The 14,281-nt window shown below is 35.7% G+C and overlaps 2 protein-coding genes across 2 annotated transcripts; one reads left to right on the top strand and one right to left on the bottom strand.

The window, feature by feature from the left end:
* Positions 1-437: 437 nt before the first annotated feature.
* LOC104115300 (small ribosomal subunit protein RACK1) lies at positions 438-3,295 on the bottom strand. Its single transcript, XM_009625892.3, has 2 exons — positions 2,261-3,295; positions 438-813 (listed from the first exon to the last, which is right to left on the bottom strand). The coding sequence occupies exons 1-2, from the start codon at positions 3,137-3,139 to the stop codon at positions 712-714; spliced, it is 981 nt and encodes a 326-aa protein (XP_009624187.1). The 5' UTR covers positions 3,140-3,295; the 3' UTR covers positions 438-711.
* Positions 3,296-4,190: 895 nt separating this feature from the next.
* Positions 4,191-7,095, top strand: LOC138903335 (uncharacterized). Its single transcript, XM_070191284.1, has 5 exons — positions 4,191-4,278; positions 5,405-5,911; positions 6,014-6,110; positions 6,729-6,908; positions 6,999-7,095. The coding sequence occupies exons 1-5, from the start codon at positions 4,191-4,193 to the stop codon at positions 7,093-7,095; spliced, it is 969 nt and encodes a 322-aa protein (XP_070047385.1).
* Positions 7,096-14,281: the final 7,186 nt, after the last annotated feature.

The following is a 14,281-nucleotide window of genomic DNA, read 5'->3' as shown; positions in this document are numbered from 1 at the left end:
GCCTTTAGCGTTGTATTTCATATTTAAGTTGATTCAATCTAATCGTTGGCTGATAAGAAACTTGGCACCTTAGGATAGACATCACAATGCCAATATATAGCATGTAATGTTAATATAGCACAAACTTGTCTAAGTATGACACCAAAAATGGCAAAGCTCTATAGCAAAAACAAATAAATAACTTCGACAAATTGAGTGCATCCTCAAATATGCTTTTATAGAAGTTACATTTCAGAATAAACTCCAACAACTTCCTCTAGCTACCATATGTCAACTTGCAAGTGACAATAGGGAACAAAACAAAGGGAGTATATGACCTAACTCTTCTTGCGCACACAAACAAAGGGAACGACAAGCTATTTACCCAGGCAAACTGATAAATAATTGCAGGAGTATAGATGACCCCCAACACCAAGAAAAACGAGGACAAAAAAGAGTATAAAGAGATTCAAGATGTATATATCCTCATAAAATCATAAACAAACTGAAGATCTGTAAGAAAAACACAGAAGGAAACATAAAATTACTCATAAGGCTAGGCAAAAGAGCTTCTTGGATCTACATCCAATATAACATGCTTAAATAAAATCCAAAACTGTAACAGAAAAGGCCTCGTAGCCATGAAAACAAGGAGACTCCAGACATACTTCTTCCAATGTTTTAGATTTCATCCAAATGAAGGTCAGGCCAAATGGTGCTACATGTTTCATCCTAATAACGGCCAATACCCCACACTCTAATCAAGCCATCTGTGTATCCGCTGAAAAGTGTGCTTCCATCAGCACTCCAGCTCAAACTGGTGCAGTATATGACCTGGCAGATGGATATACAATGAGGTTAGCTACACTCACAGCTTATTTCAACATTGACAATATTAGAACTGACAAATATGGACATCATCACAAAAATTAGGTCCAACGGCAGCACGGTATAATTAGAAAATAAGTTCTACTCACTGATGGATGTAAATAAGATTTACATCCATTATGTCACTCGAAGAAATTGCAGGAAATTCTCTATACAAATATTAATTGGCAACCTTAAAGAAAATGGAAAGTTTCTATAACATGTAAAAATACACTTACAATGTCATTGCGTAGAACCAGTCAGGAGGTTCTGTGGATGACAAGATGCAGGAAGCGAGGCTTAGATGGTTTGGGCACGTGCGAAGAAGAAGCCCAGATGCCCCGGTCAAGAGGTATAAGCGATTCGAGAAGAGATAGAGGGCGATCTAAGAAGTATTGGGGAGAGGTGATCAGGCAAGACACAGCGTGGCTTCAGATTTCCGAGGACATGGCCCTTGATAGGAAGAGGTGGAGGTCGAGCATTAGGGTGATAGGCTAGAAGGTAGCTTAGCATTATTCTACTTCGTACCGGGTGAGGCTAGTCTAATAAGGTTTTGTCTTAGGCTACTAGCAATTATTGTTGTGTTCACACTATTCTTCCATTTTTTCATAGTACCGAGCCTTATTCACTGGTTATTGTTATTGTTTTTAATCTATTTTCTGGTTCTTATGATGTTGCTATTATTCGTGTGGTTTATGTTGATGATACTGATATATTGTCTCTTTTTGTCTTCTTGAGCCGAGAATCTATCAGAAACAGTCTCTCTACTCTCCGAGGCAGGGGTAAGGTATGAGTACACACTACCCTCCCAAGACATTGTTGCCTAGAACATAAATCCTCACAAAAACTGGGTTGTTGTTGTTATTGTTGCCTAGAACATAAATCCTCACAAAAATAGGTCCAACCGAACGGCAGAGATAGAAATTATAAACTTGAAACTAAGAACAGCTGCAATCATTCCATATATTAAAGCTACTCATTTGTGCTAAAAACAACAGACTACATCAGTAGAAAAGTATGCTAGAAACCACAAAAAAATGATAATGAGAGTCATAGGTGACAAATTACAGATGATAAATACAACTGAAAAACTAATACTCTTCCAATTACAACCATAACTTTTAACAGGGTAGAGGATATTATACCATGAATTCCCGAGAACAAGAACAGCTAGAATTATTAACTACACTTAGTTATTTTAGTCTAATTAGACTATGAACTGCTACAACATTCTCAAAGACCTATTTCCAGCTATTAGTCAATCTATCTATATCATTAATACACTACAACAAGAACTAATATTCACAATAAACGCATTCAACCAACAAATAACTTCATATGATACAATAACACAATCCAATAAACCAAAAGTAACATTCTTGAAGCAAAAAATGAAAACAAAAATCAAACCCACCTTGTTTTTGCCAGAAGCAGTTCCCTCAGAAGACATTTCACTCTCTTGCTTCAGATCAACTTTCAAATCATCCACGATACTCTTGCTCTCCAAATCCCAAATCTTAATACTCGACTCAGTGGCAGCACACAACCAGTACCTATTTGGGCTAAAACAAAGCGAGTGAATAATAGAACCCGACTCAAGCGAGTACAATTTCTTCCCTTCAGCCAAATCCCACAACAAAATCACTCCATCCTTTCCTCCACTAGCACACAAAGAACCATCTGGAGACACAGCCGCAGTATTCACATACCCAGTGTGTCCAGCAAGCGTAGCACGGAGCTTACAGTTGGTAAGGTTCCATATTTTTACAGTCCTGTCCCACGACCCAGATACGATAGTTGGCTGAAGATTATTCGGGCTGAAACGAACACATGAGACCCAATCAGAATGCGAATCTCCGTCCTGAATCGTGTACTTACACTCACCCAAAGTGTTCCAAAGCCTGATGCTCTTATCACGGGATGCTGACACGATCTGACGGTTGTCAACAGAAAATGCGACGGACAAAACATCCTTAGTGTGTCCGACGAAACGACGGGCGGTGGTACCAGCTTGAAGATCCCACAAACGGAGCTCACCGTCCCAAGATCCGGAAAGAGCGAACATGCCGTCGGATGAAAGGACGACGTCTTGAACGAAATGGCCATGGCCGGTGAGACGTCGACGGGGGACGCCGTATTGTGGGCCGTCTTTTGTTATTGACCAAACGATGATGGATTTGTCACGTGAGGATGTGACGATCATATCGGAGTTGTCAACTGGGGTGGCGATGGCTGTGACCCAGTCAGTGTGGGCCCTCATTGTGCCGCGGAGTACTAGTGATTCTTGCGACATTTTGTCGAACAGGTGGTGGGTGGGTGGCGACTGAGCTCGAAGGCTATAAGCAAAATGAAAGCGAAGGAGAAACCCTAAACATGAAAGGGATGATTTTATATGGTGGAAGGTTTTTAGGGTTTTGGGCTTTTGCTACTGATCTGTTCTGTACCCGGGTTAATGGTCCGATAATCCAAGAGTTCCCTTAATAAAATAGTATTTGAAGCTAAAATTGAAAAAAAAAAATTGTTGAAGTTGAGCTTATGTTTAAAAAATAACTTCACTTAAGAAACCGTTTTATAAGAATTGAAGATTTTAAGTGAAAATCAACACTTCATTTGAGAAGATACTATATCTTATAATTTAGCAATTAATAACTACAATTAGGAAAAAGAATTATAAAAAATGAAAATTTTGTGAGTAGAAATCACCACTTAATTTCATATATATCCTCTAATAAGTATTTTAATATTTCACTTGAACATTAAATATTGTAAAATTCAATTTACAACTATTCATGGCCAAAGAGAAATTGAAATTCAGTATTTGCTAATAGTGAAATTGTTTTCATTCCCGAAAGGGTCTTTACTCTTTACTCTCTCTACTAGTCCATATTATCCACTTACATATTGTTGGATAGTTGGTTGCAATGTCAAAGTTTTAGTTTATTTTATCAACTTAAGATGCGAGTATGTAGGGGTTTGTATCTAGTGTTGCAATCTATATTGCGTTTCAATCCTACTTAATCTTTTAAGATGGTTTTTGTCATATTAGTAGTTTTTTAATAGTTTGTGAAGAGGCATTTCGAACTACCTAGCTAATAGTGAGAGCAATTTTAGGCCAAAAATGAAACGGAGGACAAAATTATCCCATTTCAAATAGTTCAAAGGCAAAATTATTCATTTTCCCTTGTTTGGTTTCTTACATATTAGTACCATTATTTTGGTTGTGCATACAAAAGGACATGAAAATCGGCACTCTTAGCCATAGGTTATTGTTCATTCTGTGAACATGAGATTTTGCAAACTTGTCTTCAATTTTATGTAAATTTGTTGGAGACAGTTGAATCCTGATGGCACGGCAGAAAGGAGAACAGTTCTGCAGTGATTCAAGACTTATAAATGCGTCTGCATCTCTTGAATTCTTTGTTTATTTGACAGGTTTAATAGCTTGTGAAACTCTCATGGCAATCTCAACTGATATTCCAGCCTTCATTCTCCTCAACTGTATCGCTAAAATGTCTCTATTCAACACTATCTTGTTCTATTATAGCATAATCTATCCCCTTTTATATGAACAAGTTTGATTTGTTGAAAACCACCTGCACTTGGGGATGGCTAACTTAAGATTAAGAAGACACTTGCACTAGCGATACAACCTCTTTGCATGTAGGAAACTTAAAGTAAATGGCAATACATATGATGCCAAATTTGCAGCAGATGCATTCATGTCAAAGCTATATAATCTCCATATAGGATATGGGCTAACGAAGATGTTGCTATCAAAATTAATTTTCATCCACGTTTTGAATTCCCATTTTATTTTGCGTAAATAGTCATTTATGTTATGGCCGTTTTTATGTAAACAGTCATGACAGACCTTCTGAAGAGTTGCATCTCTTCATTTAGACCCAACATGTTAGCTATAAATAGAAGACCATTCCCTCATATTTTCCTTACGAAAATTATGAATTCTCCTCTTCCTTTCTGCATTGTTTTAACTACAACAAAGCAACAGTAAGTGTGATTTGTTGCCGCTATTTGTGTTTGTTGAAACACTGGGTTTGAAATACCGCTATACCAGTGTGTCATCCGTTCTATCATGGGAGAAAATAATCTACAACCTCGAGTACTATGCGGGGATTAAGTTCCTTAAGTATACACTGTGAATTCAGTGGGCTCGGATTAATTTCTACTTCTTCTACATTTCTGTCTATACGTTATTTTCTTCTCCAGAATTATTTTACAAATACAATATAATAAACAAGCTTAAGGAACTTAAACATTTTATGTATTTGTGTTACACTCACTGTTTTGGAGCCAAAAACCTTCGTGGTTTTCTACTCCCGTTTTGGAGATTAAAGCCTTTGTGGTTTTCTGCTCCATTTGTTTACTTTAACGTATTCTGTTTTGGTTTACTATTTATTATTCAGAGATTAAAATCCTAGGGATTTTCTACTCCGTTGGAGATTAAAATCTACGTAATTTCCTACTCCAGTTTTATTCGGTTTGAAGATATAAAAACTTCGTTGTTTATTAAACGTTTGTTTGTGTCATTCATTTACAGAAATGATGAATGAGAACGGAAACCAGGTTGTTCCTATGGTGACTGCCAATGCATCGACAAGCCGAACAACTCTGGCATTGGCACCGGCACCGGCAGATAAGCCCGAAAAATTTTCTGGGATTGATTTCAAGTGGTGGAAGCAGAAGATGTTCTTTTATTTGACGATTTTAAGTCTACAGAAGTTCATTAAGGAAGATGTTCTTGTTCTGCCCGACGAAACTCCAGACAATGAACGCTTTCTCGTGACTGAGGCATGGAAGCATTCTGATTTTCGGTGCAAGAATTACATTCTTAGCGGACTGGAGGACGATATGTATAACGTCTATAGTAATGTGGAGACGTCAAAAGAACCGTGGATTGCGCTTGAAAAGAAATACAAAACTGAGGATGTCGGTTTGAAGAAATTTGTTGCCACTAAATTTTTGGACTACAAAATGGTAGATAACAAGTCTGTTATTACCCAAGTTCAGAAATTGCAAGTGATTATTCACGATCTCCTTACTGAAGGTATAAGTCAAATTAATACTTATGTTAAAATTATTAATTATATTATTATTACTAACAGAATTTTCATTGAAGGTCTTGTCATTAATGAAGCATTCTAAGTAGCATCGATGATTGAGAAGTTGCCTCCTTTGTGGAAGGACTTCAAAAATTACTTGAAACACAAACGCAAGGAGATGTTGCTTGAAGATCTCATTGTTCGGTTGAGAATCTAAGAGGACAATAAAGCTGCTGAAAAGAAAGATCGTGGAAACTCAACAATAAAGCTGCTGAAAAGAAATATTCAAAAATGGCACACGTTCAAAAGTAGATTCAATCAACAATTCAAGCAGAGGCGGATCCAGGATTTATATCTTATGGGTTCAACTTTCAAGGTTTTTAGCATTTAACGCATTATATTTTTAAAGTTATGGGTTCATATCTACTATTTTTGCAATTTTAATGAATTTTTACATATAAATTTTTTCTTCGCATCGGAAGTTATGGGTTCAATTGAACCCGTAGGTTGAATACTACATTCGCCCCTGAATTCAGGTTATCCGATAATGAGGACGCACTTGGCTACCCAGCGTTTAGCGTGGGCACGATAACTGGTACACCAGAGGTAGCCATGAAGTCTTCAGAAACTCGAATTCTTTTACTCAAATACTATAAAAGAATACAGTTTTCACTAGAAACTCTAAGTTTTCTTCTTATTTTGTTCACATTTTAACTCTTCGATCAAATGAAATTTTCTAAAGCAAGGTAACAACACTTAAAAGAAACTAAACCATTCTTAGCGGAAGCATTCTGATTTTCTGTGCAAGAATTACATTCTTAGCGGACTGGAGGACGATATGTATAACGTCTATAGTAATGTGGAGACGTCAAAAGAACCGTGGATTGCGCTTGAAAAGAAATACAAAACTGAGGATGTCGGTTTGAAGAAATTTGTTGCTGCTAAATTTTTGGACTACAAAATGGTAGATAACAAGTCTGTTATTACCCAAGTTCAGAAATTGTAAGTGATTATTCACGATCTCCTTACTGAAGGTATAAGTCAAATTAATACTTATGTTAAAAGTATTAATTATATTATTATTACTAACAGAATTTTCATTGAAGGTCTTGTCATTAATGAAGCATTCCAAGTAGCATCGATGATTGAGAAGTTGCCTCCTTTGTGGAAGGACTTCAAAAATTACTAGAAACACAAACGCAAGGAGATGTTGCTTGAAGATCTCATTGTTCGGTTAAGAATCTAAGAGGACAATAAAGCTGCTGAAAAGAAAGGTCGTGGAAACTCAACAATAATGGGAGCAAACATTATTGAGGATGTTCCTCAAAATAATAGAAAGAGGAAGAAGGCTTCTGGACTGAAAAGTAACCCAAGCAAGAAGCGGTTCAAAGGAAATTACTACAACTGTGGGAAGTTTGGGCACAATTCTGTAGATTGTCGGTCTCCAAGGAAAGATAAGAAGAAGGGTCAAGCAAACATGGTTGAAAAGCATGAAGATATTGATGACTTGTGTGTTATGCCTTCTGAATGCAACCTGATAGGAAAATCCTAAGGAGTGGTGGATTGATTCTAGAGCCACTCGTCATGTGTTGTGCTGTTAAAGAAGTGTTTGCTACATATGCTCCAGTTGGACCCGAAGAGACGCTTTCTATGAGAAATTCTGCAACAACCAAAATTGAAGGATGTGGCAATATATTTCTGAAAATGACTTCTAGCAAGGTGGTGACTCTGAACAATGTCCTTCATATTTCCGAGATTAGGAAGAAGTTAGTCTCTACTGCACTCCCTGTTAATAACGGGTTTAAGTTCGTTTTTGTATCTAATAAGGTTGTAATAAGTAAGAATGAGATGTTTGTTGGAAAAGGTTACCTCACTTAGGGCCTTTTCAAACTGGATGTAATGGTCGTTGAGAATAATAAAATTCCAGCTTCTTCTTACTTACTTGAGTTAAATGATTTATGACATATACGTTTGGGACATGTCAATTATAAAACCTTGCAAAAAATGATTAATTTAGAAGTATTGCCTAAGTTTGAATGCGACAAATCAAAATGTCAAATATGTAGGGAATCTAAGTATGTTAAACATCCCTATAAGTCAGTTGAAAGGAATTCAAATCCTTTAGACTTAATTCACACAGATATTTGCGATATGAAGTCAATACCATCTCGCGGTGGAAAGAAGTATTTCATAACTTTTATTGACGACAATACTCGATATTGCTATGTTTACTTACTTAATAGTAAAGATAAAGTAATAGATACATGTAAGCAATACAAAAATGAAGTTGAAACACAACTTAATAAGAAAATCAAATGATAAGAAGTGATAGGGGTGGTGAATATGAATCTCCTTTTGAAGAAATATATTTAGATTATGGAATTATTCATCAAACAACGGGCCCTTACACGCCTCAATCCAATGGGATTGCGAAAAGAAAGAATCGATCGTTAAAGGAGATGATGAATGCATTATTGATAAGTTCCGGTTTGCCACAGAATTTGTGGGGAGAAGTCATTCTTACGGCTAACCGAATACTAAATCGAGTACCCCATAGCAAAACGCAACTCATTCCATATGAAAAATAGAAAAGAAGAAAGTCCAACTTGAATTATCTTAAAGTGTGTGGGTGTTTGGAAAAAGTGCAAGTTTCTAAACCAAAAAGATAGGATATGCAACCAATAGTAAAGCATATCGATTTCTGCTTCATAAATCAGAAAATTCTGACATTTATAATAATACAGTTATAGAATCAAATAATGTTGAGTTCTTCGAAAATATATATCTGTATAAAAAGGAATGTGAGTCGATTGGTGAAGGATCTAAACGACCTCGGGAAGAAACAAAATAAAGTATGTTTAATCAGGAGGATTCAAGACGTAGTAAATATCAAAGAACGTCTACTTCATTTGGACCAGATTTTGTGACTTTCTTATTGGAAAACGAGCCTCGAACATTTAAAGAAGCTATGTCTTCTTCGGAATTATTATTTTGGAAAGAGGCAGTCAATAGTGAAATAGAATCCATATTGAACAACCATACATGGGAATTGGTTGATCTTCCTCATGAAAATAAACTGTTAGGTTCTAAATAGATTTTTAAGAGGAAAATGAAAGATGATGGCACTATTGATAAATATAAGGAAAGACTTGTGGTCAAAGGGTATAAACAACGAGAAGGTCTTGACTATTTTGATACATACTCTCTAGTTACAAGAATGACGTCCATACGAACATTAGTAGCATTAGCTGCGGGTTATGGTCTTGAAATTCATCAAATGGACGTTAAGACGACCTTCTTAAGTAGAGATTTGGAGGAATAAATCTACATAGAACAACCTGAAGGGTTTGTGGTTCCAGGTAAAGAAAATAAGGTATGTAGACTTGTTAAGTCCCTTTACGGACTAAAACAAGCACCCAAACAATGGCATGCAAAATTTGACCAAACAATATTGTCAAATGGTTTTAAGATAAATGAATGTGATAAATGTGTGTACATTAAAAATGTTCCAAATCACATAGTCATTGTTTGCTTATATGTGAATGATATGCTGATAATGAGTAATGACATTGCCAACATAATTGCGACTAAGCGTATGCTAACTAGCAAGTTTGATATGAAGGACTTGGGAATTGCTGATTTAATTTTGGGTATTAAGATCCATAAAACTCCTCAAGGTAGGGGTGGGCATAATACCGACCGAACCGAAAAAACTGGCCGAACCAAAAATTTTGATTTATTCGGTCAGTTTGCGATTTATAGTTGGTTTTACTAGTTCGGTTTTCGGTTTAACCGAAAAACTGAATTTCGGCAGAGGTGAACGGTAGGCTTTGTCCACTGTGAGACATAATTGTGTAGGGAAAGAAAGTTAATCAAGACATTAATAATGCAAATATAATTTACTATTTTATTTGTTTTCTTTTGGAAGCTTTGAAGTAATAAGTGGAAATAAAGTATGCCTTGTAATATTTATGAACACCTAGCTAGCTAGCTTTGTCCCCACATATATTCTCTTTAGTTACTACCTTTTGAAGCTTTCCATATTGCATGCTCTATGAAATCATTGGCATTAAAGCTTGCACTTTATTCTTCATTTGCATCATTAAATTTTGATTTTTTTTTTTTTTGGGTTCTAAATTAGCTTTGGATAAGCACATTTAGATTCACACAAAGCAGGAGATCCTATGTTAGTGTGCATGCTCCATTTTTCACTCAAAATCTAGTTTTTTGTTGCAGCAAAGTACTCTGTTCGTTTTATTTTATATAATTATGTTTGATTAATCATGAAATTTAAGAAATACATAAATATTTTTTAAGTTTGTAGTCGTAAATATATTACTATAATATTTGTGTAACTATAAAACTTTTGAAACTTGTCGTCTTAAATATATCGAGACAATTATGATGATAAACGCTTGTCGTTAAAAATAAAATAATTTTTTTTCATGGCTTGAAACCGAAAACCGAACCGAAGTTATTATAGTTCGGTTTTGGTTATTAAAATCAAAAACCAAAAATCGAATTAACCGACCCGAAATTTTACAAAATCGAACCGAACCGACCGATGCCCACCCCTACCTCAAGGTCTAGCATTGTCACAATCTCATTATATTAAGACAATATTTGAAAAATTCAAGTACTTAGATTTTAAAGTTGCAAAGACTCCAATTGACGTGAATCTTGCACTAGCAAATAACAAAGGCCAAAGCATATCACAATTGGATTGTGCTCGTGTGTTGGGATGTTTAATGTATATCATGAATTATACACGACCAGATATAGCTTGTGCTATAAGTAAATTGAGTCGATACACGAGTAATCCAGGTCAATCTCATTGGATGGCAATGAAACGAGTTTTAGGATATTTAGAACATACCCAAGACTTTGCTTTGCACTACAGTAAATATCCTGTAGTGATTATGGGATACTGTGATACAAATTGGATCACCAACTCAACTGATTCTAAGTTCACAAGTGGATATGTATTCACTATTGGTGGAGGAGCGGTATCTTGAAAGTCGTCCAAACAAACGTGTATTGCCCGCTCTACAATGGAGGCTGAGTTCATAGCCTTAGATAAAGCCGATGAAGAAGCTGAATGGCTCCGAAATTTCTTGGAAGATATTCCATTTTGGCCCAAACAGTTGGCCCCAATATGTATACATTGCGATAGTCAAGCGACAATTAGAAGGGCCGGAAGCCTTATATATAACGGTAAATCTTGTCATATTCGACGAAGACATAAAATCGTTAGGCAATTACTCTCTAGAGGAATTATCACGATTGACTATGTAAAATCAAGTGATAATATGTCGGATCCACTTACGAAAGGCCTAACTAGAGAGGTAGTTGAGAAATCGTCGAGGAGAATGGGACTATGGCCGAGGACAAGTCATTGTGGCGGTAACTCTACCTAGAAGACTGGAGATCCCAAGATCTAGGTTCAATGAGATCAAACAAAGTCATTAATGACGGTTCAACATTGTCAACTAAAATTTTGGTTCATTCTCGTGATGAGACAATGTTAAGTACCAAGGATAAAATATTAAGGCCTTTTAATGGTTTTTAAATTCGATACGGTTCATATCAAATAGTGTATCCACGGGATGATACGTTTAGAAATCATCTATGTAAGTGCGAAGTATTAGCCGCTTCAAAGAGAATTTTGTAAGGCCAGATCTCTACGCACTTATGAAATCAGGCGGTGTTCATGGATGAAACGAACACAACAATGAGAACCAAATACGGTTAAGGGTTGATTGTGTGACTTATGGTTGTCTAGGTATATACCAAAGTTCAACGGTTAAAAGATATCAAATCTACCGATTGGCCGAATATATCCGACATAAGTTCACTACGGAAAGTTCAAAGGGAAACCTACTTGTCCAGATGTGCTTAATCCTTGCTTGCGAATCACACAGTTTTTCATGCATATTTCCGTGATATAGCCATTCCCCATTCATGTGGGGGATTGTTGAGTTTTTTAAGCTTATTTTAGCTTTAAAAAGTGTGAATGAGAAATAGAGGGAACAATGAAAATTTAATTTTCCCTCCTTGACAAAGGAACATTGCCCCATATTGGAGGAGGAAAAGACTTTTGATGGGTATATATACAATTGCTTTTCTTCTAGCTCTTAAAGAGTTAAGAAGAAAGCAAGTCTCGTGTTGTCATCGTCGCTCGGCTTCGGCTTCGGCTTCAGATGATCGATTGATTGATTAATTTTTTGGACCAAATTTATTTGTTAATATTAAATATTAATGTAATATTATTTAATCCAAATTATCCGTTTTTGTAACGGAAAATTAATTTTCCTCCGCGTTTTGAATTTCCGTTTTATTTTGCGTAAATAGCCATTTATGTTATGACCATTTTACGTAAACAGTGATGATAGACCAAATGAAGAGTTGCATTTTTTCATTTAAACCCAACATGTTGGCTATAAATAGAAGACCATCCCCTCAGATTTTCTTTACGAAAATTCTGAATTCTCCTCTTCCTTTCTGCAATATTTTAACTACAACAAAGCAACAATAAGTGTGATTTATTGCCGCCATTTGTGTTCGTTGAAACACCGGGGTTTGAAGTACCGCTACACCAGTGTGTTATCTGTTCTATCCTGGGAGGAAATAATCCACAACCTCGGATACTAGGAGGGGATTAAGTTCCTTAAGGATACATTGTGAATTCAATGAGCTCGAATTAATTTCTACTTCTTCTACATTTTTGTGTATACATTATTTTCTTCTCCAAAATTATTTTACAAATACAGTATAATAACAAGTCTAAAGCCAAAAGAACAGGAAGCTATCAAAAGGCTTATTTTTGTGCTTAATAACATTGTCTTATGATGAAACAAAGTGCTTTGTCGAAGAAATATTTGTAAGCCAACTTCATAGGGATCTGTTTGGATCACTCAAATGTCATTCCAGTATATCTTAGTCACATTAAGTCAATCTATAGCTTGAGATCTCACATTCACTAGTGACAGGTAGAGGTGTTGCACAATTGAAACAATTCAAGTTCTATAAGACCAGAAATTAAGGACCGTTTGGCCATAGATTTTGTCAAAATAAATTTGGGTTTTATTTAGCAAATACATGTTTGACCATAGATTTTACCTATATTTTGGTAAAATCCCAAATCCCAAAACCAACTCAATAGCTAGTTTTGGGCCAAAATATCACTATTATATTTTTTAAAAATTGCCCCAAACTTTTGTGTTTTATAAAAGAGCTCACAATTTATTATTTTATAACAATGTTGTTTCGTCTTCTCGGTCACCTGATAGTGTATCATGTAGTTCATTATAAAAATGATAATTTTGTATCAAATTTATTTATGTTCAGGATTATGGTTTGCGATAATATAATGAATGTTATTGATAATTGTATTGTTGAGTATTTGTGATAGTTTTTAGAACTTGTGGGTATAAGTCATGTTTCATGTTTTTCCAAAATAAATTTGGGAAATATATTTTGAAAACTGATGTCCAAACACATTTTCATCTTCAAATCAAACTTCGCACAAATCAGATATTTCAGAACAAATTTGTGAATCTATGGCCAAACATAACTTCCCACAGGTTCGCCTAATCTGGAATTTTGGGCATTTATTTCAGACTTGTATGATACTTATATTGTACTTGTGCTGAACCCAATTATCGGTAGTAAGATTGATACCCACATGTTAGGTGAGAATATCATCAGATGAAGAGAAAAAGAGAATATGGATCTTGATATCATCTAGCAAAATTTGTTGTGGATTTGGATCTCGCTGGTGTCTTCTTTCACGTGTAGATTTCTTGCTGTTCCGGTTAGGGAGGGAGTACTGTAATCTATGACAAGAACAAGGAGGGTATGATTAGGGTGAGAACATTAAAAGATGGAAAGCTCAAGGTCTTAGGAGATGGACTTGTTGAACATGATGAGAATGGCATTCTGATATCTGGAGATGTTCGCGACTCTTGGGCAGCTTCACTCTTCTCAGGTGAGTACTATACAATATGCGATATGCCTAAAGTAGGTCTAATTTTTCAGCTTATTAATCGTAATAGTTTTTCTTTTCGAAATGGTTGACGAGCCAAGGCTTTGAAAGGCAATCGGTTTCAGTTTTGTGAAGATACCAACTATGTGCCTGCCAATGACATTTTGTTGAAATATCAAATATGGTGTAGCCATTTGTTACTAGAAATATAGCATTTGTTTAGTTTCCAATATTCGCACCCTTGATATTCAACACTTTATCTGGCTTCCAGTTTCAACAGTGGAAATGCTGGACATGAAACTACACGCATATCCTATAGAAAGCAAACTATTTGAGAAAGCGAATACAGGAAGCAAAGTCTGGGCTTAATGCATATGGCGTTGAAGTAATT

The sequence above is a fragment of the Nicotiana tomentosiformis genome, chromosome 12 (genome assembly GCF_000390325.3).
Source record: "Nicotiana tomentosiformis chromosome 12, ASM39032v3, whole genome shotgun sequence".
In the NCBI taxonomy this organism is placed as follows: domain Eukaryota; kingdom Viridiplantae; phylum Streptophyta; class Magnoliopsida; order Solanales; family Solanaceae; genus Nicotiana; species Nicotiana tomentosiformis.
The sequence above is the reverse complement of the archived record's forward strand: the minus strand, read 5'-3'. Positions and strand labels throughout refer to the sequence as shown.